Genomic DNA, 26,133 nt, shown 5'->3' with positions numbered 1-26,133 from the left:
ATAAAGATCAGGATTTAATCACCCTCCCCATCTGCAAGTTAATTTCTCATCTCTTCCTGGTACAATATAAATGACAAAAAAAATCCCTTCATTCCATTGCACTACCGCAACCCTATATGCATAGAAAGGCAGATTAATTATCTGTAACAGGGAAAAGGAAGAGGGGTTTATAAAAAGAATTTGAAGAACCTCTACTGCACAGGTAGTTTAGATGTTAAGTACATGAGTTTTGTTTGTTTGGAGTTTTTTTCCCCATTTTTTTTTCTTAAGAGTCACATAATACATCCCTATATAAACGTAACTTGGGTAAGTGCAAGCGAGGTTGTACATAGTACTGTAGACACATTATTCTTGACCAACAAAAAAAAATTCAGCACAAGAGGCTTGAACACTAGCACAGTGACAAGTCTATGCTGAAAGCCCATCTGGGGTGTGGGAAGCGGTGAATGAGAATGCAAAGCACATTTCTGCATGTAATGTGCAAAGGCTTGATCTCCACAACTGCACTCAATTTGCTACATGCACAGCCAGAGATGAAAATGAGATCAAAAACAGCTGGGAATGGTTGTCCTGAGAAGATACAATAATCATTAAAAAAAATCTAAACATAAAATACAAATACAGAAGCAACAGAACATTGTTAATAATACTAAAAGACAGAAACACACTGTTGTTGTTAAAAGAAGTTTCAAGTATTATTCCAGATCCAATTTCAATCCTACTCACAGGAGAAAATGCCCAGAGATTAGGAAGAGAAGTCCACACCAAAGTGTATTTTTAATAGCATACAGGCATGGTCAACAGACCCATCCTTGCGACAGCTATTTTAAAAAATAAAGATCTAAACAGAAATGCATCCTTCTAATTAGCATTCATATTAAGATGTGCATTACTGGAAATAGTTGTTTAATTCACTGACACCAGTAGACACGATGTGCTGCATCATTTGTGCTCCATTATATCACAAGCTATTTTGTGTACACTTTTAACATCGAAGTATAAATCCTGCTCATAAAATAAGGCATACTTAAAAACAACATGGTATCTACAGAGGTAATTTTGTATGCTTTCTTCTCATTCTGGTTCACTCTTCTAGGTATGATGAAAAAGAAAAATTGGTCCCAGTTGAGGTTTGTCAACATTAGCTACCAGATTATGATGAAACGGATCAGATCATGTCAATTTGTATGTTAGTGGAGTGGGTGGCGTTGGGATTTTTTTTTTCTTTTTTCTTTTTTTTTTTTAATATGACGCTGGGGACATTTCCTGAATGAGCTCTGCAGAAGGCATGAAAATAAAATCTACATTTTTTTTATGTCAGTGACACCAGTGTTCCCCTTCATCATCCCTATCCAGAAATGCCTCCATATTGCTACAATTTGTCCAAACTGAATTATTTTCTGTAAGATTGTTTCTTCCAGTAAAGCTGCTATATTCTGTTTTAAATTATAGCTTTCTCTACTTTTTCACCAGTGTATGCATGCTAGAGAACAGCTGCATGGCAGAGGTACATATTTAGCATATGGTATCAAACCAAAAAAGAAATACAAAAAATGAACCAGTGTGTCCTACTGGCTGCTCTATGTCAAAAGCACTGTTTGGTCTTCCGATATAAAACACTACAGAAGTAATATTAGCAGAAGTCTGTTCTGCTTCAAGTATTACCCCAACTTTAAATGTGATTTTCAAATTTTTGTGCAATCACTTTTGCAATTTAAATGCGAATAAAAACATCAACACGACTAAACTAAGAAAAGAAACTGTACTACTTCCACTATGACACTGCACATATGGTAGAAGCTTTAAGTCGAAACAGCTGTTTAATGGACAGAATTTTTCTTTTTAAAGTGAATATTAATGTGGTTTCTAGCCCAAATGCAACGGGTAGCGACAAAATATCAGGCTACCGCAAAATGCAGTTACAAATATACACTGACAATTTCCTTCTTAAATATTAATGGCTCTTGAAATATCCATCAGATACTTTTACAAAACATTTCTATTTTAAGTCTAAGGATTTTTCTTAGTTTCTTCACAAGTAGTGCAAATACACTCCTTATTCTTAGGTCTTCCCAAGATATGGCTGTTTTTTCTGTGTGATTTCTGTTTGTGTTCTTCACTGAAGTGATACAGGGGCACTGTAGTCATGAGGATGGAATGCAATGCTTGCTGGACTTTCTTGAAAAAAAATCTACCTTATTCATGTACAGCTGTAAAATTCTACAAATTAAAAAGTTCACACCAGATTACCTGATGCAAAAGTTATTGATTCCCTGCTATGGGGGAACTGAGAAGATCCCCTGAAACCTTAAACTGTACAAGCAGTGTAACAAGTTTTTGTCCCCTCTCTACAGACTGCAAGTTTTCAATTCTTGAATCGTGTTTGTTCACAAATGTGATTGAATTTCCTGAAATAAAAAAACCCAAAAAGTATTAAAATGTAACAAAGTTCTCACAAGTCAGGCAACAAAAAGACTCAGCATCTTTCACAGGGTATTTTAAATGTTAAACAGTTTAAAGCAGAACATTTACATGCTAACATCTGTTTTTCAGAACCTGTTTAGATCGTACTCTACTACTATGCTATCTGTAACAGGATTTTCAACTTCTCTCCTGTCTAACCCTTGTTAGTTTTATTATGCACACAGAAAACCTGTTCTTAAAAGCATTCCTCTATACTTCTGCATACTTCAAACCCAGAAGGCAATTAAAACAGGAATCAGCGAATTAATTTTGCCCTGTGAGGCATTAGTAATTTTTAGTAGACAGCATTACACAAGTCACTAGGAACTAGAATTAACCAGGCTAATAACACATCTCAACATAAACATGTTCTTTCACTGGCTTAGAACCTTCTTCTGAAAAGAAAAAGGGGTTTTTCTCATTCTGTATTATTTAGGTTTTATGGGAACAGCAAGCCTGTCTTCATGAATTAAATAGATAACACAATTTTGTATGAGGCACTTCTTTCCAATTCTCAGAAACATCTCACTACCCATTCTTTGTTTTTCTCTTACTTGGGGTATGTGTCCCCTGATACATAACTGAAACAGGAGTTGGGGTGTTGAGTGTGTACATACACACACGTGGGAGCGCTAGAATCATATGATGCAAAAGAGACCATGAATTTTCTCCCTCTTGCTGAATTAGAGCAAAGATTAGAAAGAAACCTTGCTCACAAAACCAAACTATTTAGCAAAACAGTTTAGCTCAATAAAAAAAAAATGTAACTGGATATCTAGGAGTGGTATGACAGGATTGTTTGTTTTTAGGGATTTTAGGAACTAAGAACAGCAGACAGTAAAGTTCTAGGAACAGCTAATGCTTGAAAGAAAAAAGAAAAAAAAAAAGAAAAAAGGAGAAGAAAAAAAGGAAAAAAACCCCACATAATTTCTATTCTAGATGGAATTATCCACCACAATATGAACGAAGACGACTGGTGAGTAGTTTGATACCAAACTAACTCTCTCACATTTCAAAACAAAATCTCCTCTGGGAACATAGTCAGTCCTGTAATGTGAAGTTACAGCTAGCAGTGGTACTTTGAATTACATTTGCGACTTAAATCCCAAATTATTTTTGAAAGTTATTTGGTAAAACCCTCTGAATTTGTAAGAGACTGGGGATGAATATTTTACAAGTCTTTCTTATGATCTGCTTGCCTGAGCTGTACAGACTGGTTATTTTCAACCCATAGTACCTGAAATATTAAAAGGAATTATGCTAAGTGTGTATGTGCGTTGCAGCATTAGAAAGATACTGAAGAATCTACTATTCATTAAAGCAATTTCTCAGTAAGGGGTAACAGCTCCTCTATCTTAAACTGCACTGCGAATTTAGAGAATTATTCATAAAGCAAGAAGGATTTTTCTACCCTCCCGGGAACCGGTTAGCTCTTAGGTAGATAATTTTTGTTTTGTTTTACAAGTCTTTAATATTTGCCTTACCACACATGCATCTTTTCGTAAGAATGAAATTGCATTGGTTAGCAGCAGCCTTGATTTTTTTAATCAAGGACCTTGATTTATTTCGGATGGACATTTCTCATGAATGACCAGATACCAGGAGTCCATGTCCCCTAGATGCATTAAAACACTTGAGAAGTAGAGGGTTCATCTCTTTTCAGGCTCAGTATTTCATTTTCACTCTATGTCAGATTGCTTGGGTCAGAGGCGTAAGACCTAGAAACTCTTCCAAAACCAGGAACTGCTAAGCCACACCAGGTTCCTAATGTTACATGTTCCAGACTACTCGTTTCTCTTGCTGCAAACTATTCCCACCAATTTATTCCTTCAAAGTATGTTGCACTTCACTAGCAGAGTCTCTCATAGTTTCAAATGGAAATAGCACAGGGCTAATTATTGTATATACAATGTTTTTAGGAAGCACCCTGGCATGAGCAAATGAGAAGCTGCTGCAGTGGGAGAAGAATAGGAATGAAGGGGGACTTGTGGGTGGAAAACAAGACTCAAGAAGTGTCAGCAATGGGTTACATCAACTTCCAAGTGCTAGTGGTGCCCTTCTCACGTGCACGAAGGGCTCATTTCAAAGCTGTGTTAAAACCAAAAATGACAAAACACCCCCCAACGCTCACCCAATTTTGCTTATGCTGCAACAGTGTTACTCGTGCAATTTCTGGCACTTCAAAGGTTGGGTTTTTTTGCTGCTGGTTTTTTTTTTTTTTTTTTTTTTTTTTAAAAAAGAAACAAAACCCAAAACCACTTTCTAAATTGTATCACTTACATGGCATGATGTGCTTTGACCTGAGTTCGACAGTTGCGCCCCCAGTAGCAATCAGGACGTGATGTGACAGTCACTACAAAGAGCAAATGAAATGCTACATTTATTACAGAAGTCATTAAATAAGGTGATGTAGATTATTAAGCCACTGCTAATGGTGGTTACTCATCACAGCAGGCTTTGTAGAGAAACAAGACATGATTGGCAAGAAACAACTGTAAACTATATTGGTTCACCTTCCTAGAAACAAAGCAAACACTTAGTGAAGGACAAAAAAATTCATTCTGAATATTAGGCTCACTCAGACTTCCGATGAAAGGATTTGGTTCTCAGTGCTGTCAACTGAAATCTTACCATTTAGTTTAATAGAGATGGACTTTAGAGTTTAAGACACTGGGCATATGTCCAGATACATTTCCATATGAAAGAAAAACTTATTAATTCGGGTAGAGTTTGTTGGTTTCCCCCCACTTTTACGTATATTACAACTCAGCTGTCTAGCAGGCCATTACACTAAAATGAAAAGTAATACTAAGGAGAAACAAGGCAGACTGACTCTCTCATCATGTACAGCAGCAGAAGCAGAGCTCTCAACAGTTAAAGACAGGGAAGCTGTTGCTAACAACAGGAACTAGATCGATAAAAGTAACATTTAAAAGTAGACTGTTGGAAGAGCTTCTGTTCCCAACAGATTTAGGATTGAAGGAGGCACAGTTGCTTGCATGCTATTTTATACTAAAACTGTAAATGCAAACAGATTTAGAATTAATTTATGAAACCATTCTTGTTCCTAGCTGAGAGTTGGTAAAATGTGAAATTGTTCAGGAGGTGCATCATTTTGTGTATTTAAATGGGAAAAGAAATTAAATTACAGCAACTAGTTCCTGTTGACTATATTCTGGACTTTACTGAATTTATGCAGATATATTTATTCTACAGATGAGAAATCATACTGAAAGCAAAGGTTCCGTTACAAAGTCTGACAATAACTAATGCAAAATTAGTTACAATCAGTGTAAGATATTAGCCCTGCAAAGAGATTTGCACCAGGCTACACGAAGGTGCGAAAAAACCAAGGCTACAAGGATAAAACTGACTTTAATTCTTTAAATGACTTTTCCCCTGGGTGAAGCAATCCCCACCTGGCAGTTCAGCAACAGGAATATTCTGCCTGTACTGGTAGGCAAGTTCTCGAAAGCTGCGAAGGCCACAACAGTAGCAAAGCACTGTGTTCCCAGTAATTCTGTAATCTGGGGAGAAAACCAGTTTGTACATAATGTCAGTATAAGGCTCGAGAAATCAGATTTAACAAAAATGTCATGATGGCACTGGTTATGTACACAGAACTTCAAACCTCTTGACAATATTAGAGTTATATATATAGACAAAGAGTTATACATGTACAAAAATGAACATAACACATACCTGACAACATAAAAACTCCTCTTTGAAGAGCTAAGAGACTTTCGTTTAACATATTTTTCCAAGTCAAACCCCTGGATGCCAGGTAATCCTGAAAAGAGCAATTTAAGTGTTTAATCTAGAAAAATCTCCAACATTAAAGAGTGACCAAGCCATTTACCCTCAAATATTTCCAAATCTAGATCTAACTAGGTTTTCAAAATCGGTTGATGCTGATTACAAGTAAAAATTCAATATCTTTAACTTAATTATGATACTTTCAGATCACCAATAAAACCTTCCACTCAGTATCTTTTTTATTCCAGAAGATCCCCACTTTTGCGAAAAGAATGCAAACATTCATTTCAGTCACACTCTCATTTACCTTAAATCAAGATTTCATCCAGTTTATCTAATTTAGATAACCCTGTTATAGTATTGGCAAAATATTTTCCATGCAACCTAGAGTGAAATTTAACTTGTCTGGGAAAAAATATTTAACAAGCCTTGTTTTCTTGGTATATTTTTAGTGAATTATTTTTCTCTTAATTTTTTGGATGTTACACTTTAAACTGTAGAAACTGGCTTCCCTAACAAATACTTCATACAAGTAAAATTCTTTTATGATTTAACAACCAAACGTATCTGAATTCTACAGTGTGTCTTATCAGTCATTTAAACTCAAATTCAGAAGTTATGTCTAGAATTTTGGCCGCCTTGGCACCTGTCAGACATACATGTTGGAGAAATTAAACATCAGAATTGCATGAAAGTGTTTTTTTGTTCTTGATAATTTGGGTGGTACTGGAAGAGCTGATGCTAAATGGAATGCATCTCTTACACAGAGCCTGAAAGAGCCAAATTATCACCCCAAAATACTTCCAATCTAGAAAAAACTATAACTTTGGTCCAGCTGAATGTTTGGGGCTCATTAAATTTGCCTTCTAGAATCAGATGCTACACATGACACAATGCTGCCACTGCAACTGTTAGGCGGCACATCGCTATCATTTCATGAGTGAGTGCATCTTAAACGTTGTACATTTATTATTATGCATCATACATAATGATTTTTAAACATACCTTCAGGATATCTGACTCATAGTGGTTGTTATTTAGGACTCCATCTAAACACTTGTCACCAAGATTTATTTCTAATCAGAACAAGAAGAAGAAAAGTTACTATTTCTTCTCCCAACCCCATGGCCCTCACATTTTCTGAAAGTTCTTGTTTCCTGAAATAACGTGCACAGACTCATGTGAGCACCAAGTAAATTACTGCATTCAACATATGCTAAAGCATGTGACATGTAACTTCCAGTGGCAAAGACAAGACATTGAGATTTTACAATTTCACCTTTAGTCCACAAACACTACTACTAATCTGCACAAATTAACAGTGCTATTAAAGTATATTCCATTAGCTTCAAAACTGCAGCCAAGTAATTTCAACTGTTTCTAATTTATTTTTAAAAACTGTCTAAAACCCTGAGTTTCAGAAGTTTGCATGTTTAAGAGAGTAAGGTTCTTTTCTAATCAGTTAACATCAGATGTGCAGTGCTCTTGCATCGATTTGTATAATTCTTGTGCCAGGCTGAAATACACCATAGCTCTTTTTATGTGGGAAAGCACTGTGCTCAACAAGCGTAGTCTTCAAGCCCAATATGGTATGAAGACAAGAAGTTAAATCCTCTCAAAGTTAAGACACATACCACTCAAGAATTTTTTATGTTTGTGATGTGAGGACATAGCCTTTGTTTCCTTTTGCATGACTGTGCTACAAACTAATCTATTATATTTCTTAAATTACCTAAAATTCGAGACAGACAGACATTATTGCAAAGTGAGCAAGCTCGTAAGAAACAGATTATTCCACAATACCACAGAATGGTGCCAAACAGCCAAAACATGCCATCCGAGCGCAGCCCCAGTATAAGTGACAGAAGGGTTGCAGACAGACTGTACCTGTAAAATAACACAGAAAACCCCTGTAAGGACCTGCACACAAAAAACCTCGATGGTTATTGTTCTTATAATTCAGTAACAACAGAGCCCTGATAAACTTGGTTTAAAAAAAGCACAACTTTCTCATTTAAAATACATTCTATAGAGGAATAATAGATTTTATAAAGAAAGATTCTTTCATGCTGTCACTACAAGAATCCAGATAAAGAATATTCAAATAAAGAACACTCTTCAAAGTAAACTTAAGTTTAATTAAAAATAAGGAGAGATTTATTTCTGTAGCCAAGATTAAAAGAAAAAAAAAAAAAGTACACACATTGCTGAGGAGCAACATGAGGATTCTGTTCACGCTCTGCTCTTCGGTCAGGCATTGGCTGAAAGCAGCAGGTGCATATTACATGGCTTCCTTGAGCAGGACATACATACTCCTGGACAGCTAGATGCGTTAAAAACAGAAAAAAAAAAAAAGATAGACTGAACAACGTACACAATTGCAATCCGGACTAGGAGTCTTAGTGAATATTAGCAACATAAAAATCTGAAAGTAACAAGCAAGCAATATAATTTTTACAAAGATCGTATAAAAGCAGAAAATTGGTATTCAGACTTCTAAACTACGGAGGCATGTAAAATATTTCAATATGTAGAACAGTTTAAGAACTACCAACCATCAGCAATCTATTTTGGACAGCCACAGAAAAAACATGGTCAAATCTCACGATAGTTGCAGAGACATCTGTGTGAAGTGGTGTTACTCTCACAGTACTATGAGAGTGAGCTTGCTTAGTTCGTAATGGGTGTATGAGTTGTAGTATTTTAGTGTCACACTACTGAGAAGATTTCATGACACTGACCTGCAGGGAAGTTGGCAGATGTAGATGGCGCATCTCCTAGTGCTTGCATTCCTCCTGCTTCTGCCTCTTGGCCTGTGCCAGGCAGAGTTGGAACAGAGTGTCTTCGATACCCTGGGCACTGTCTGCATACTATGTATGGTTGACTGAAAGAATAAAATAAGGTCATAGGAAATCACACCCAACAAATGCAAATATAACTCATATCCCTATGCTAGACAGGGTTGGTCATACTTTCAAAGTTTAAATTTGGAATTTCTTCATCCAGTAACATATGGAAGTTTACATAACTCAGTACCTCACAGCTGAAAAGACTGTTGTAGTTGTAACAGATAAAAACTTTGTGTTTTGTAGTATTCCCCAAGTAGTTTAAAAAAAAAAAAAAAAAAAAAGAAAAAGAAAAAGAGCAGCGTGACTGGAAGTGAGATGAACAACAAAGAGAGGAACAAAGCTGAAATAATTATCTACATGAAGAGTTCTTCTGTTCCCCTCTAGACATACAGGAAAAAATGTTTGCTGTTGGAAACAAAGAGGAGATATTTTGGTGCCTGGAAATCCCTAGGTCAAGTATCAGCTGCTTCAGTACCATACACCTGGTGAAAGCAGCATTCCAGACACATAAGAAAGCACAGTCATTGCAGCTGCACTCCTAGGGTCACGGACTGCTTTATCCCCTGACAAGATCTTAGCCAGAAACCTGTTTTCTCTTAAGGCAACAGCCAATTCGTAATTGAAAAAGGTAATTTCACATATCTCATATGACACTGTTGCACAACTGAGGATAGAACTGTTGGTCATAAACTGAATCTTGATGGACTTCTAGGAAGTTCTAATTTTAATTTTTTTTTTATTGACTGCTCAAGGTTCAATAGGATGGCCAGTAGAATTGCCAGAATAATTACTGGTAAGAATGAACTTACCTGAAAACAAAAATAAGATTCATTCTGGCAGTGATCATGGAAACACCATCAGCAATAACAGCTTTTGTGAAACTAGTTCAGTTTGTGGGTTTGTGCATTCAAACATAAGTAAATGTAATTCAGCACACAACTTAGACGTACCTGATATCTGAAGACTCACTATCTACATCTGACAATTCCAATAAATCTTCAGAACTTCCTTCCTCATCTGAAAAAGATCTCCGCACCTTAGGTTGCAACATGTCTTGAGTAATTTTGTTCCTAGCATCCATGCTACGTACATCATCTTCATTACGACATTTATCTGGTGTAAGAACCAAAAATCAAATTTCAAGAGAAAAGAACACCTCACATCCCTTATCCCCACCCTACTTTATTAACACAGTTATGATTATTGTGTTTTCATTTCCATAAAACTTGTTTTTGGATAACAGAGTTCTAGAAGATCTTAGTTAAATTCCCCTCTCTCTTAATGGAAGTGTAGTATCAGATAACTTAAGTTTTGGTTTCCAGAGGCCATGATCAAAGTTAATTAAATCCATATTCAAGTACACTTTTCAGAAGTATCTGAGTTTAGGTGGCCTAATCAGTCAGTGTGCCCTATTTGATAATCTGATACCCTTCTCATGATTAAGTAGCAAAATAAAATTAAGAATTCTTAGCATACCCAGTTACAGTACTAAATCACCTCCAATTCTCACCCAGTATTTGAAGTATTACATGTTATTGTCACATTAAATGCACTTGTTTTCTTACAGCCATGTCAGAGAAAACAGCAGAGTAATAAAACATACATAGAAATTTAACAGACAACAGTTTGTGCATACATAAATTACACAGCTAATGTGTGAAATACATCAGGTTCTGTTACACACACTGTTCAACTTGCCTGGATGCTGAATCAGATAAGCTTCAACCAAGTTGTTCAAGATGTGATTTTTACAAATACGTTCTACCGGACAACGACAAGTTGGACATAGAGAAGATCTTTCCATCCATCCTGAGTAGCAGGCAGCACAAAAAGTATGCATACAAGGCTGCAAGCTGGAAAACACAAACATGAAAACAATGAAACAAATAAAGTCAAAACACAAATCTTTCATTTTTCAGATACATTCATAACACTCAAAAAACTGTTTAGCATTGATTTGACTGTATAGATTGGGGTGGGAGGGAAGGGGACGCAGAAGGGCTTCTGAAGACCCTAAATATCCTGGCCTCCTCAAACAGTTGTCACTCAACTTCTTGTATTATTACCACATGATTACAGCTTTTGTCAGTCATACATACCTTACACAGTCATGCAGCAGTTCTTGGCAGATAATGCAAGTTAATGTTTCTTCCATCTTATCCGGTTTCACATTTGATGTTTTTGCATCTTCAGAGCAAATTTTAATTATACATTCACCTGGAGCTGGTGGTGAAAGATTTGGACAAGCATCTTCATCTACAAAGACAGAAGATTCCACAGTATGTAGTTGTTGAAGCTTTTTTTAATTTATTTTTATTTAAGTGTTAAAAAAAGAGACCTGAAAGATATACACTGATTCACTGTTCACTGGCAATGGTCCCACTAAAGGTTCTTGCTTTTCACATAACAGCTTCTGCTACTGAAGCCATTATTTTCACTGGACCAGAAATCAGGTCAATAAGAAGCAAGAAACAAATTGAAGACAGACTGATGACAGCTGACCTGACTCAATCTGCGGGGGAGGAGGGGGGATGGAATGAGAGGGGAGTTTTGCTTCTCTTATTTAATACAATACCAAAATATAAAGTAACATTGTGAGGAGGAAAAAAGTTACCTATCCCCTACTAACACAACCTTTCAAGACCTTCTAGGTTTGGTATGCGTGCATTTTGAATTTATTTCATATTAATAAAGAAAAATAAGCACAGAACCTTATGTTTCTGTTAATCTCACTGGGCTTCTATGAAAAATGGACATAGCTTTAAGTTTCTAATTAAGTTTTTTAAACTAACTTTCAAAAATAACATTAAAATAAAAGAGTGCAGGGTAGGTTGTGCAATACTGTAGTGTACTAGCCTCCTTTTAGTTTCTTCTTAGCAGGTTCCAAACCTTCCTCCTCCCCTGTCCTTTGAGAATCTGTTTCTGTTTTTTCTTTGTCAGTGATTTCTGAAGTGATTGCAGAAGTTTCAGTATTCATATCCAGCTTTTCATGTTCGTCATGCAGTGCTCTTACACACGCAGATTCTAAGATGGGGAAAGCAGGCACAGGAGTGAAAACTGAGGATTGTGATCCTGCAAAATAAAAACGGAAACATGAACATAGCTGCATACAGATATGGGACACTTGAAAACAAAAGGTACTCAGACACTGGTGATGCACACACATCAATCCAAACACCTGAATAGGAAAAAGTGGAGCAAAAAAAGCAATGTCTGCATAACTATACTAAATGCATTCTGAGCCAATCTGACTAATTGGAAGACCTGAGTGGAAAACAAGCTATTAGTTGTGTAACCCTACTTAAAATCCCCATTCCTCTTTAAATTGTAGATTATTTATTCGTAAGACTATTATCCACACTAGGTCTTCCTGACAAAGATGCCAGGCAGAGGATTTATGCAATATCGGTCATACGTAACAGGTCAGGATCACAGCAGAGGGCAAACCTTTGTTTTCATAGGATCATGTTTAAAAAGTCCCAATGAACTGTTGACAAATGCCATTTTCTAGATAGCCGTTCTTGCTCCAGTTCTATTTTAAGAGTTACGCACCATTGTGGTATTGCACTTGCCAACATAATGCAAGATACTAGACTAGGGATCCATGTGGTATATTTTGGCCTTAGAGCTCTAAGCGAGGGAAAGGGGACTGGTGATTGGCAGCAGTAACACTGACAATTAGCGTCGTTTCTCGGACCGACTGCACGAGCACTCATATCTACTTACTTTGTTATATGAGCCACATAGATTTGCTAAGTTTTCACCAGCGCTCCGCTACAAAACTGTACTGTAAAGTTAGAATAGTTTGGGATTTACGTGCATTTTCTGCCCCTCTGAGTGCAAGCAAGCCTCACAATTGCCTTACTCATCCACCAGGATTTACCCTGCCTACTCAGAGAGAGAAAGTTAAAATGCACAAATCCACCTGGTATTTTCACTAGAACTTTAAAAGCAAATGCTAAAGACCCAGATGGGGTAAGAGATTAATCTGTTAAAATTCAAACCTGGAGTAACAGTTGATGGGATATCAAACCTTAAATACTTGACACAATTCTTACCAGATGTAGAAGGATTATCCTGCTGAACAGATGCAGACTCAATAAGAGAGGTAGAAGAAGCATTAAAGAGGTTAGATGTAGAAGTAGATGGCTGTGGTTCCTCGTAGCAAGACTGAGTAGCTGACGGTGATGAGGTAATTTGGGTCTCATCATTACTTCTTCCTGTACTTGAGGTATCTTTGGTCACATGGCATTGGTTTTCTACATTAACTTCTACAGTTGGAAGGGGAGAAAGGAAAGAAAAAGATCTGTGTGACAGTCACCACATCATGGCTTCAACATTCCAAGGAATCAAACTCTCTCAAGAGGGTTACATTAGTCATTGGAGCTTAGCTCCTCTTCATGGATCTTGAATTACTTCCTTACCTACTGGTTCTTGAGCTGCATCATGTTTTGTGTTTAAGGATTCGTAAAGATAAGCAACATCTGAAAGAGATTAGAAAATATTGATCAGAGTCTTGAAAAAAAAATTCACTAACCTTAATCTCACATAAACAACAAGTGGCTGCTTCCCCAAAGCGTCTGACAATGGAAGAGGAAAATGAGGGGTCATCTCCATAGTACAATGTTAATACACCAACTTAGGAGGCAATTAGGAACAGCACAGTGAGATCTTTTTTTCACAGGGAAACAGGCAGAGCAGCTTTTGTGTGACGTTTAACTTGTGCCAGCCATGGAACCAGAGGCTTAATCATTTCCTAAACCTAAAATCTACTCTGTGTCAGAACAAACTGTATTTTTACTGATACTTGAATGAAAGTTCTTCGAAGCAGCTTATTATTTCTGAGCTCACTTCTCAACTTCTTCAATCAATTTTATTTAATTTCTTTGTGAGATAAATGAACTCTCAAAAATACCGATTAAGACATGCCATAAATTTCATCCAGAAACTAATTTAGTATCTATTCATGAAACCAACTGGATAATACCCCTTTCTTCTCCATCTTACTTCAGTCTAATAGAGTTCCATGATTCCCCAAACTTGCTAATTTTTTTCATCTCCAGACACCTAGAAGCAAATAAGACTCTTTTCATTTGTAGCAACCCTTTTTCTGTCCAAAACTTAGAGTATTGTCTCCTTCAGAACTATTCAGAATGGCCAAACGGGCACGCCAAATCTAAATTCTCTCTCTGTCTTTGAAGATGCAGAAGCTGAAAAAGCAAAACTGCAGGCTTGGTAATTCAAATGCTTGTGAACCCAAACGGAACTCAGTGATTCAGTTCATTACCAAGTACCTGGAAAATTCGCGTAAGCGGGTTCTTCCAAGAAGCATCAACTGCAATAGTACCATCTTAGACAGGATTTGTGAGATAAACGAGCCATACAGACAGACAAATATAGCTTGTCACTGCTTCTTGTAACATTTACACCAGAGAGCATAAATCTGTCTGATCTGTCTGTATATAAATTAACAGCAATGTCATAAAGGAAGTATTTCAGTAGTAAGTATGTATGTATCCAGAATTTTTATATTAACAGTTCATATGTCTGTTACTGTAGGAAAATTGTAAATACAGTCTTGTGTTTTACATTAAATATCATGCTGTAAATGTACCTAATACTACACCCTCCCATCTCCCACTACATCCAATTATCTTCACAATAATAGGGGAGCTTATGACCGTACAAAGTCTGTCTGTTCACCTTAAAGTTCCACTTCAGAGCTATCAAATAAGTAATGAGGATTAACATTGAAAATCCCTCTTTCACCTAAAGTCTTTTGCAGAAAGTGAGTGCTCTCTACTAAAATTTAAATATTACATACTTCACACTTAAAAGAAGGATTGCACGCTAATGGACAGAGCAGTTGGCTGCGGCACAACAATACGTATGTAAAAACAGAGCTTGCCCATTCCCTCTCTTCCCCACATTTATCAAAGTTGAATCCCATCTGTTACTTTGTAATAATGAGCAATTAAATTCTTTCTGCAAATCTTTTCAGTCAGCGTTGGATTTAATGATCCTGTATAACCGAATGAAATGAAATGGTACGAAATGAAAATTCTGCTGCCTCAATAGTTATCATTTCCCAAATCATTTATGAACATCTTTAAGACAGACGACAACACAGATCATTCATGAAATCTTTTATTAATTTAATTCCATTGCAAAAACCGAGCATTTACACCTGACCTTGGTCCCCGATTTCTACCCAGTTAACATATGAAAGAGCTTTACTTCCTGCCCAACAAAAGCTTGGCTTATTTAAAAACCTTTGAGGAAGGACCCCCATTAATTTTAATTTTTTTTTTAAACCTAATTATGTTATTTCAATTGCATCATCCTGAAATAATTCCTGAAAAGAATTATAGACATGTGAGGCACGATTCTTCTCTAAGACCACACAAATAATTTTCCAGGTTTACTAATTCTACTTTCACTATAGGGCTTTCCCCACCTCTCCCGCCATTTTGTCTCTTCCCTCTATAAAACAAAAAAAAAACCCCAACACAAAACAAAACAAAAAGCTTTTGCAGCCTTTCCTTCTGGTGCCAAAAATTGCTTCAATGTGATAGGTAAAGTATCACTAACTACCTCAGCAATTTGACTTCTAAACCAAGCACTGGGCATGTGATCAGGACCTCATTAGTTACCATTCCATGCATTAGTTCTTCCAAAACTACTTCTAGGCACATTTCAATTTCAGACAGTTGCTCAGACTTGTCCCTGTAAAAATTGGCACATCCATGATCTCTTCTATAGAGACTTGTTTTTAAACATTAGCAAATTATTTATCTTAAAATTGAGTAATTGTTTTAATTCTACTGATATTTCTTTTCTCTTGTGACTCAAGAAAAAGACTAAGCATGCCATTTAAAAAATATCATTTACTTACTGTTCTCTGGCTCATTTTTTCTGTAAACAACATAGATCACATCCCCAGTCTGTAAAGGGTATGTCTGCTTCTTAACCACTTTCAGTTTATTAATTACTGTTCCATTAGTACTGTAAAGAGAAAGAAAAGATAACTTAGCATAAATGTTTTCATAATTACATAGGAGGAGGAAGGGAAAACACAAGACACTTTTAATGAAGAAAAACTACTGGCTCTCAAAAAAAAAAAATGTAAGCCACGATAATAAAAAAAAGTCCAGAAACAAATAAAAAATTTCTCCCAAAGACAGAAATGCAGAGCTATGAGGACTTCAAAGCTCATTTGCAGCTACTGGTAAAGAGATGGTAGCTGACAAACAGGTAGACAGACAAAAGATCCCTGACGTTTGGCCAATGTCTCAAAATAATTAGATGATTGCTTCTGTACAATTATCTCCACCCTTTAAGTATAAAACAGGAAAGGACAATAGGAGTTCTATTCAGAAAGTTCTAGGTTATGTTTTCCAATTAACACTGGGAATCTCCTAAGACATTCTGCGACAAAGGAACAGCCAGGGATGCCATGCGGCATTGATTTTTCTCCCCTCTTGCTTCAAATAGTAAAAAACCCTAAAATTCCAAGGTTAGTGAGATCGTTTCCAACTCAAAAGTGAGAAGTTAGTAAGGTGGAAAAACAGTTATACATAATTAAAAGATGAGTTGGAATGAATTATTTTGATATTGATGAAAACTCCAAGACTCAAGGAAGAAATTAAATCGGGGAAGAGGAAAATGCAGGGCATTGCTGATTAATGGAGGTATCTCCTTCACTGTGGGTGATGTTTTATATACAAGCTATTAGTGTTTTATAACCGAGTCAAGTTATTCAAGTACTGAATAATTCCAGCTCAGCTGCAATAAGCCTCTTTCAGGGCTGCAGCATTCTAGAATTTCAGACTTCTGCCATTCAAAATCTCAGCAATTAGTACCAAATAGAAACGAACAGAAAATCTGCTTTTTCCCCTCAGCAGAGCAAGCTGCTGCATGAAATAACAGCAAACCTCTGCTGCCACCTCCCGGAGGCCACCACTTGTGCCCAGGACACAACACAGCCTGCCTCAAACAGAGCAGTTTCTCTCTAGAGGAGAAGGAAAGGTTATTTAGAAATAAGCACCTCCCCTTCTCATTATTTTTCTTTTAAAAAGCAACCTGGAAAAATCTTTTGTCATTTAGTAACATGAAAAGAGGAAGAAAACTAGAACTTCATACTGTTGACCTTTTTGGCCACAAAGTCAAAAGCATTACATTAAAAAGTCAAAAGGAAAAGCAAGCCCTTTTGAACCACTACAGCAAGTCTTGATCATGGTATCAGTTCTTGCTCTTACCTCTGCAACTGCTTTCACTATCTACATGGTTGAATCAACTAATCCAACATAAATAACAAGATACCAAAAAATAAAAATGCTACTTCAAATATCAAGAAACAAACAAAAATCTTTGGGTCACATCGGCATTTGCTCTATTAAAGAGTCTTGAAGCTTCTCCTATAAGCAAGAAAACTACATTAAGCTTGCCTTTTTACCTCAGGCATATGTTGACTAGCCTGAAAGACTTAAGCACCAAAGAACTAGCAGAACAGAGACATCACTAAAAGAATGCCAAAGTTTAGCAATTAAGAGGAAAAAAGAATTTTAGTCAGTCTGTTAGAAACTATAGTCATTTTTAACTTAACATTGATGCTAGTGATAATATATTAAAAAGATCATGTCAAAGAAAAAACTGCACCTCCTTCAATTGTCAAAGAAACTGTAAAGCTTACAACAGTCCCCGAAACCTGTCAGAGGTCCTTTAACAAAACTAGGAAACATCAAATTTGACCTCCTTAGTTTTCCAGAAGGCAAAACAAAGCATGCATCTCCCATCTGCCATAAGTGTTTTAGACCTTCTTTTGTAATAAAGCAGCTAAACTCCAGTAACAAGAATTGTCTCTTACTGAGGTTTAGCTTTTACAGGCAATTCCTAGTCCCAATATTTCACATAGGGGGAAAAAATGTCACAACAATGTATTTTATGAAGTTGCTCTGTCATGACTGCCAAGTCCTAAGATGGTTGTGAGGGACAATAACTCAAGTGAGGTATTCTTGGAAAAAGAGGGGGGGGGGGAAAAGCCATACCAACAAAACATCACACACCTAGTAACCACTTGTGCTTGGTCTCACAAGGCAAGCTGCAGAAATAGCTACCCAAGACCCTAATTGTCAAATTGACTACAAATAGCCAAATCTTTTCAGTTCTGCACAGTTATATAGACTTCAGTGAGAGCTGACTAATGAATTATTTGGCATCCATGGACGCAAATGAAGTAGGAATAAACTGACACCACTTAACACAGAAAACCATAAGCTTTTCTTAAATACATTAGCAAACTGAAGTAGTTGTATTTATATCTCAACCAAAAATCAAAGGGAAAAAAAAATCCAACTACACCAGATAATCGTATTAGTCCTTCATTTTCACTTTCAGGCCTTAGCATGGGGCATTTAACAGATATGGTGACATAACGGATTAACATTGTGGGTATTTTTTAACCAGACACACATGATAAATGATGACATTTGTACATTCCTCTGATGTTTCAAATTAAAGTAAGGTCCCCATAAAGTAAGTAGAAAGTACAATGAGAATCCCAAATATGAAAGCCATTCATTAGGACTTAATATTGAATTGATATCAACTGGCTGTATGATTTTTGAGGTGGAGAAGAAAAATGGTACTATCAGACGTAAATTGCCTATGTTGTGAAACAATGTCACTCTTCTAAAGAGTGGAAGAAAAAAAAAAAAGGCCTCGACTCAATTCCAATGTGGTTGATGACTCTAGAGTTTGATTAACAAACCATACATTACCTTTACTTCCCAATCCCAACTGTTGTGCAGAATTGATGGGAACAGGTATATTTCACTCAGAACAGGCTTACTTTTGACGTAGGTGAATGATCTGTGTGTTGTAAGATACTTTGGTATCCTTCCGAGAAAAATGCCAGTCTGTTACTTTTTAGTAATGACTAGCGTCCATCCAGGAAAAGAATGTAATTTATGGTAAAGGGTTAATAGTTTTCTGCTATTTAAATGTATATTATCCTGAACACACTGTAAACCAAAATGAGTTTTGAATTCTATTAAGTTACAGAATCCCTTCTGTACTGTGTCATTCTCCATTCTTCTAATGTTCACAGAAATAATTCTGACTGGTAGGGTGAGGAGAATTTAGCAGCAGAAAGGACACCAGTGCCAACTGAAGATCAGCCTCTGATTTACCCACAGAACAGGAATATCTGCTTGCGCGTCACATGAGTATCAGCCTTGTGTAAATAGCTTCCTGCTCTGAAACATCACTTAGTACTTAGAATCCTTAAAAACAAAAATTCCTATAAGACAACACGAGGAGGTCTTTAAAAAAAATTACCTCAGTTGCCGTTAAAATTTCTTCTTCAAAATGGAGAATCTTACAATTGCTTTTACTTAAGGCAAGCCAACTACTGCCTCCACTGTGTTAGGTCAGCTTGTGTAATTTGTTTTCTTTCAAGCAGTATAAAGCAACTAGTGCATGGTTTGGAAAATAAAGGAGAAACATACCCCAAAAAAGGGCGAGTCTGTGAATATTTTATTGTACTATTTGCTGACTCTTGGCTTTTGTTACTTCCAAACTTCTATTTACTCAATAATTTTGAGTTCTCTACATATTTTCTTTCACCTGCAAATTTATGGTAATTCTTTCCAAAGTAGATCCAAGAACTCATTATGCTACCAGGGAGATAAAAGCCAGCATTGGCTGTCTAGATATATTTGATGATATTCTTTGGTTTAGCTACAACACAGAAATAAAGTCCACTCAGTTCAAGTGTCCCACACTAACTGCCTCCTTCAATGCATTCCTCTTCACCAGAAAAATCTGAGCTTGACCACAGCAATGTTTCCAAACTATTTTCCACTTCAGAGAAGAAAAAGCTGACAGTATTTTTCTGGGACTCTGGGCATCTGTATTGCCAACTCAAACATTCAAAAACCTTCTTTCAGCCTGCTTGGTGTTTTGGAACTCATCTGATATTCGGCACAAACACTGGAAGACCCAGAAGAACAGACAGTCTTCTGCAAGTAGTCGTGCCAACCCATTTAGTCTCTTGATTCAGCAAATGGTAGCCACACTTTATACCAACTCACAGGCAAGCAGAACACATAAAGGATCTTATTCTTTTTTGTTAGATACTTAGAAGTGTAACATGCATAAGCAGCTAATTGGTAGTACTCCATAGGCGCAGCTTTTCTATTACACTACCATTGTAACAAGCCCTACCTTTTCATGAATATATCATATAGAAAATTAACTTTAATTTGGCTTTGCTAGTTTTCTGCTGGCTGCACCCTCTGCCTCGGGGGTGGGGGGTGTAGGGAAAGGGAAAAAAAAAAAAAAGAAAGAGACAGACAGACAGGAATGTTTTTGCATCATTCACAATTTCTTTAGGTTGTATTATCATGACAATGGTCTAAACCAATTCTACCAGCTACATGCAACTGAAACTAGGGATGGTTTCTCATGCTTGGATTTACAGCTACGCTCCAAGACTGCCATGATAGGCAAACATGGCCTGATCTGTTGTTTGAAACATCTTGAAATTTGGGATAACATTGGAGAATGATAAGTATAAGCCATTTCCTAGACATCCTAGCTAGGCCTGGTATTTTTCCCTAAAATTTAGCATTCCATCCCACAGCTTCTGGGAGTATAAGCCCTCCAGGGATCCATCCAGGGACCTATCCTGGTTATTTTCTCTAGCTACAACCTGCAAGTGGAGAGGAAATACACCCTCATCAAGCTTGTGGATAACACAAAAGCAGTGGCAGAGCTGGGCTGCCATTCAGAGGCACTTAGGCAGGCTAGAGGAATGGGCTGATGGGAACATCATGACATTCAACAAGGACAAACCCTAAGTCCCGCACCTGGGATGGCACAACCACCTGCCACAGTACAGGCTAGAGACCAACCAGCGGGGGTTCTTGGTGGATCTTATGACTAAGCATAAGATCATACACCTTGGACTTACGCCTAGGCTTACATCAGCAGCGTGCCCTGGCAGTGACGACGGCCTACAGCACACTTGGCTGTATTAACAGGGGTGTAGCCAGAAACTCAAGGGAAGTGGTTCCTATTCCCCTTTTCTTGGGATTCATTAGTCTACACCTAAAATATTACATCTCATTTTGGGTCACCTAGTACAAGGAAGGTCTTGATAAACTTGAGCAAGTCCAGCAGATAGCCACCGACATGGCCAGAGGGCTGGAGCATGGGACCTATTAGCTAAGGGGCTAGGAAAACTGGGCTTGTTTTGCCTGGGAGAAGAAGGCTTGGTGAGCAGAGGACCGAACAGCAGCCTTCCAGTGCCTATGAGGAAGTTACCAAGAAGACAGAGACAGGTTCTTTACTGTGGTGACAGATGTCATAAATTGAAACAAGGAAGATTCAAACGGATGCAAGGGTGGGGCAGGGGTGAAATCATCACTGTGAAGATAATTAAGGTCTGGAATAAGGGCCTGGAGAGGCTACAGAATGTCTGTCCTTGGAGGTTTTCAAGACCTGACTAGAGAAAGCCTAAAAAACCTAGTCCAAATCCAGTGGTGGCCCATCTTTGACAGAGTTTGAACTAAGCGACCTCCTGAGGTCTCTTCCAACCTGAATAATTCTGTATGTTCTGTTTTACCCACAGAAAGAAAATAAGAAGTAATGCATAGCCCATGTAAATATCTGGAAGTGAATTCCTCACTCTGAAAAAGACTCCTTTTAATATCAACATAGCTACTAATTGATCAAGAGACAGAAAAGGAGCAGAGGTGCAAAAATTCTGCTGAAAGAAAAACATCAACTAAAGCTCATGCATTCTGCCAGTGCCCCCCCAAAACGTGCATGTCATTGAATTAGACAGTTCAAAGGTTTTTCAGGATATTCTTGGAGGGATTTTTGTCAAAAGCTCAGCAGGTATTTGATACTAACCCCGAGCTACCAGAACAATTTATTTCATTGCATTCTGGTATGTTGGAACAGGGATTCGGCATGATACCCTTCAAAACCTCAAACGTGAAATTTCCTCTTTATGTATGTACATCAATATATTTTGAAGTGTCTTCTTCGTCTTTGGGTAAAATGCTTTCCAGACATGAAAAATGGGGGGAGCTGGCAGAGAAGTATTATTTGTTTCTTTACTGACTGCAATAACCTGGCAGAAAAAGAATGTGGTTTACAGAAGCATTTTAAAATGTCACGGAGTTCTTGAAATGTAATAAACCAGAAGCTTTTGGCAATCTTAGACAAAAAATCCTGTAAAAAATGAAGCAGATGAAAATTTGAAGAAGGTTACAATCTCCTCCTAAGAAATACCCTTCCATTCAAATTCCCATCTCAAATTTTATAAATGAAACTAGAAAACAAACTAAAATCCATTGGAAACCACCCACAACCCCTGCAGTGCTATTTGTGCTCCCACAGTAGCCATAGAACCCTACAGGAAATAGCCTCACCAGTATAGCAAGTTCACTGGCCCTCAGTATGTGAAGAAGTATGTAATTAACTTTATATACTAAAAGTAGTTCTACTAAATTAGCTCAGCTTTTTAACAGTAGTTCCAGTGAAGTACGTGCTTATATCTTTCTACATTAACGGCTTTAGTTCTCACACCCCTAACTTAACACAGAAACACCCAGAAAAGCAAATAATCATTCCGGTTAAACAAAAGAAACAAAACTGAAATATCAATAGTAGAAATCTAGCAAACATCTTTTATTATTAAATTAGATTGAATAGGCTCTAATCGCTATCTGACATGCCCACCACAACTGCTAGACTATTACAGTACTGATGCTATATAGGCTATGGATATTTTGAATACAAGAAAGATGTATAACAAGTACAGATTTTTTTCTCCACATCTATTTTATGCTTTGAGATCATCACTGCAGGTATTTTCTTCCCTACACAAGTGCCTGAAATGAGGCACACTCATGCTTAGAGCTCTTAAGAATGCTGGCATCACTTTTTTTCACAAGTCTAAAGAAATAGCTACAGAACTGTTACATCAACGGTATTTTTCATCCAGCAGACTATGAATCCCTTTGTAGAGAAAAAAATATTTAGAAAGAGCCAAAAAAAGCCCAAACCTAGATGTAAAAGCAGTGAAGAAAAAAAAAAAGAAACAAAAACGAGAAGGATTTACCCTTGATGCCTTGAGCAATACACAAGATTTTACACCACAGACTAAAAAGAAGAAGTTCCCAGAAGAACCAACCTTGTATCTTCCAGTGACACTTGACCAGATTCTTCATCCACTACGATCTTACAGTGATCTCCAGACACCAACTTGTTGCCAGGGAAAGATAAGTCACAACCTTAAAAAGAAAGCAGATTTTCCAGTGTGCTTAAAAATACACATTACACAGGCAGATCAGCATTCTGCATGGCTATAAATGCACAACAAACTGACTCATGTACATCTGCAATAGTTCAAAACTTCTACTGCCATATAGGCAGCAACAGTCTAGTATGTGATGCATAAATACAAGCAGTGAGATAGCCCCATGTGCTGATATAAGCTTATTTCAACCATTTCAAGATGTTTTAGTTCCCACCCACCCCACCCCCCAATCCTAGCCTTTACAGGTGGAAATCAAATCACAATGACTCTGTTCTAGAGTGGTACAGAGATAAATTCACACATATTTGAAGCGTTCAATCTAAATTCTAGAGGCAAATATCACAGAGCACCCGGCTCTTTTTCCACACCATTGTAACACTGTTTCATTGGATTTAACTTCTGCTTCATTCTGGTATATTGGGGGGAAGTAGTAGGAACCAACAGCTGATAAATGAGACAGTATCACTGTTCTAAGTCTTTTTCTTTCGTTTGTTTTTAAATAGGAAAACTTTCCTCATCTCTGTTGACAGCTCTATTACGTTAATAAAGCTGAAGGGAGATTAAAAATCCAGGACTAAGATTTAGGGATATGCAGGAGAAGTGTAATGACAACGTTGATGGGACAGAAACCTTGCTACTTATGACTCCAGGGCTCTGAGCAAACCTAGTATTTTTACTTCACTTTAACACTGAACATTCAAGGCAATGCTCAAGCTTCCCCACTAATCTCTCTCACAAATGACTCAAAGTACTTGCTTACACAAAAGTTATAATTAACAAACATGATTCACTTCCACCTATTCACACTGTGGGTGCACTGTATCTCAGCCTGCAAGAACAATGTATCCAGAAGGAAAGTAGCAGCCACTACACATGCTGGTGACAGTTTATCACCAGCCTACTCCTAATATTCAAGGAGCCATCAACAGCTACGGAGCTAACTGTTGCCACACAACCTGTGACGCTAGGAAGCCCGCTGAAAGCGAGTAGGCTAAACTTTATTCAGGAGCGTGCCAATGTTTCTATGGAGTTAGACTTTCATATGGGAGCAGGAAGGACAAAATGCTCTAAACAAGCATGTCTAATGCTCCTGCAGATTTTTCTAAGTAACACTTATGACCCAAAGCTTGGTATTCTTGTAACCACTCATTTTATGAATCCATTAGCAAACAGTTATGGAAGCAATAGAACACGCAAAAATTAATCTTTTCTCTGCAAGATAACCCTCAACTAGACCTCAATTTGAAGAATTTACCTACAGCTTAGATAATGATAAGCAATCTGAATGTCTATTACCAAATGTAAATAGGCAAAACATTTTTCCTACAATACATTATCTGAATTTCTCATAGAGCTATAGCATCTGGTGTTTGTTCAAGACTATTTACAGAGTGTGACTGGTCAGTCAAATAGCTCGAACTGATGAACAGGAAATTGAAAACTAATGCTGTCAGGGCAGAGTAAAAAAATTAAAATGCCGTGATGATTGTTTTAAATACAGTAAGCATGAAATCCTTTAAAATCAAGGCAAGTAGTAAAAGCCCTAGACTCTGGGAATAAAGCTTTCAAATCCACTCTCAGAGAAACTTTCAGTACTTGTTGGCAATCTTTATACGGCCAGAAGAATTAAGGGCTTTTATGTGGGCGTTTTCTTTTCTGTGAAGCACAAGCATTTTGCATTGCAGTTCCAACTTACTTTAACCACAGAAACGAAACGAGAACGTAAACAGGACTGATACACAAAACCCCTTCTGAATCAGCATTTGTTTTTTCTTACTTGTACAAACTGTCACAGACAACCTAAAAGGCATATTCACTTTTAAGCATGCACATGTCACAAGTTGGTAAAAAAGAAAAGGTCAGTGTAAAACTTAGTCTGCATGCTGAGCCAAGGGGTAAATTGGGAATAAGTGACGGCCTGGCAAGCACATCCAACAGTTGCAGGCACCAAAGCCAACTAGTTCCAGCCCACCTTCCAAGGTTTTAAAGGCCAGGAAGGGGGGTCGCTGCCGTCCCCCGAACACCGCCCTACGCCAGCGCAGCGTGCCCCTGTCCCACCTTTCTTCCGACCAATTGTCCATTCTCTTTTCAGCAGCAAGACGTGCGGCTCTGCCTCATCAGCACCCAGCCGGATCAGCTTCCCCCAGGGCTGCTGCTGCTGCTGCTGACTCTGCTCGCCTCCTTCCGAGTGCTCCATTTGGATTCACATCTGACAAAAACAAAGAAAGCGAACCCAAACCCCACCGTCACACAGCAGCCGGGGGGGGGGAAGAGGGCTCGCTCGGGGCCGGCGGCACCCTCCCCCTCCCGGGGGCCGGGCCCTGCGCGGCCCCGCAGCCCCTCACACGCCCGGGCGCTCACCCGGCCCCTGCCCTGCCCGCTGCCTTTTGTGTGGCGTTGGAAAGCCCTCCCCTTGGGCCACTCGCCCCCCGCCGCAGCCAGCCCACCCCCTTCCCTTCTCCCCCACCCCACAGGGCCGCTCCCCGCCTGAGGGGGAGCGCGCCGCGGCGGCCTCCCGCCCTCCCTCCGCTCACTTCTCTCCCCAACTTTCCGCCCCCGGCGGGCCCCGCGCCCCCGGCGGAGAGGGGCGGCGAGGGGCGGGCAGGGGGTGCCGCGGACCTCCCGCTCTCCCCCCGGCCGCCTCCGCCCGCCGGCCCCGGCCCGGCGCCCCCTCCCCTCGGCGCCGGCCCTTACGCCCAGCCCGGCGGCCGAGGCGGCTCCTGTCAACAGACA

At 38.3% G+C, this 26,133-nt stretch overlaps 1 protein-coding gene across 1 annotated transcript; it reads right to left on the bottom strand.

The window, feature by feature from the left end:
- Positions 1 to 270: 270 nt before the first annotated feature.
- CHFR (checkpoint with forkhead and ring finger domains) lies at positions 271 to 26,133 on the bottom strand. Its single transcript, XM_075718668.1, has 18 exons — positions 26,095 to 26,133; positions 25,459 to 25,609; positions 23,275 to 23,374; positions 15,964 to 16,073; positions 13,493 to 13,552; positions 13,127 to 13,339; positions 11,925 to 12,140; positions 11,168 to 11,324; positions 10,767 to 10,921; positions 10,019 to 10,181; positions 8,961 to 9,103; positions 8,423 to 8,542; positions 8,023 to 8,106; positions 7,225 to 7,295; positions 6,166 to 6,253; positions 5,883 to 5,990; positions 4,744 to 4,816; positions 271 to 2,408 (listed from the first exon to the last, which is right to left on the bottom strand). Exons 2-18 carry the CDS (start codon positions 25,595 to 25,597, stop codon positions 2,366 to 2,368), a joined length of 2,043 nt encoding a protein of 680 aa, XP_075574783.1. The 5' UTR covers positions 25,598 to 25,609; positions 26,095 to 26,133; the 3' UTR covers positions 271 to 2,365.

Source organism: Pelecanus crispus, chromosome 11, assembly GCF_030463565.1.
Source record: "Pelecanus crispus isolate bPelCri1 chromosome 11, bPelCri1.pri, whole genome shotgun sequence".
Lineage (NCBI taxonomy): Eukaryota > Metazoa > Chordata > Aves > Pelecaniformes > Pelecanidae > Pelecanus > Pelecanus crispus.
Note: the sequence above shows the minus strand (reverse complement) of the source record. Positions and strands in the feature narration are given on the sequence as shown.

Excerpts from the sequence above, each read along its gene's own strand:
- CHFR (XM_075718668.1), bottom strand. The coding sequence starts at position 25,597 with ATGGAGCACTCGGAAGGAGGCGAGCAGAGTCAGCAGCAGCAGCAGCAG. Across the intron at positions 8,543-8,960 it reads ATCTGCCAACTTCCCTGCAG|CTGTCCAGGAGTATGTATGT; the intron begins GTCAGTGTCATG and ends TAACGCATCTAG. Across the intron at positions 7,296-8,022 it reads CTGTTTGGCACCATTCTGTG|AAATAAATCTTGGTGACAAG; the intron begins GTATTGTGGAAT and ends TGTTCTGATTAG.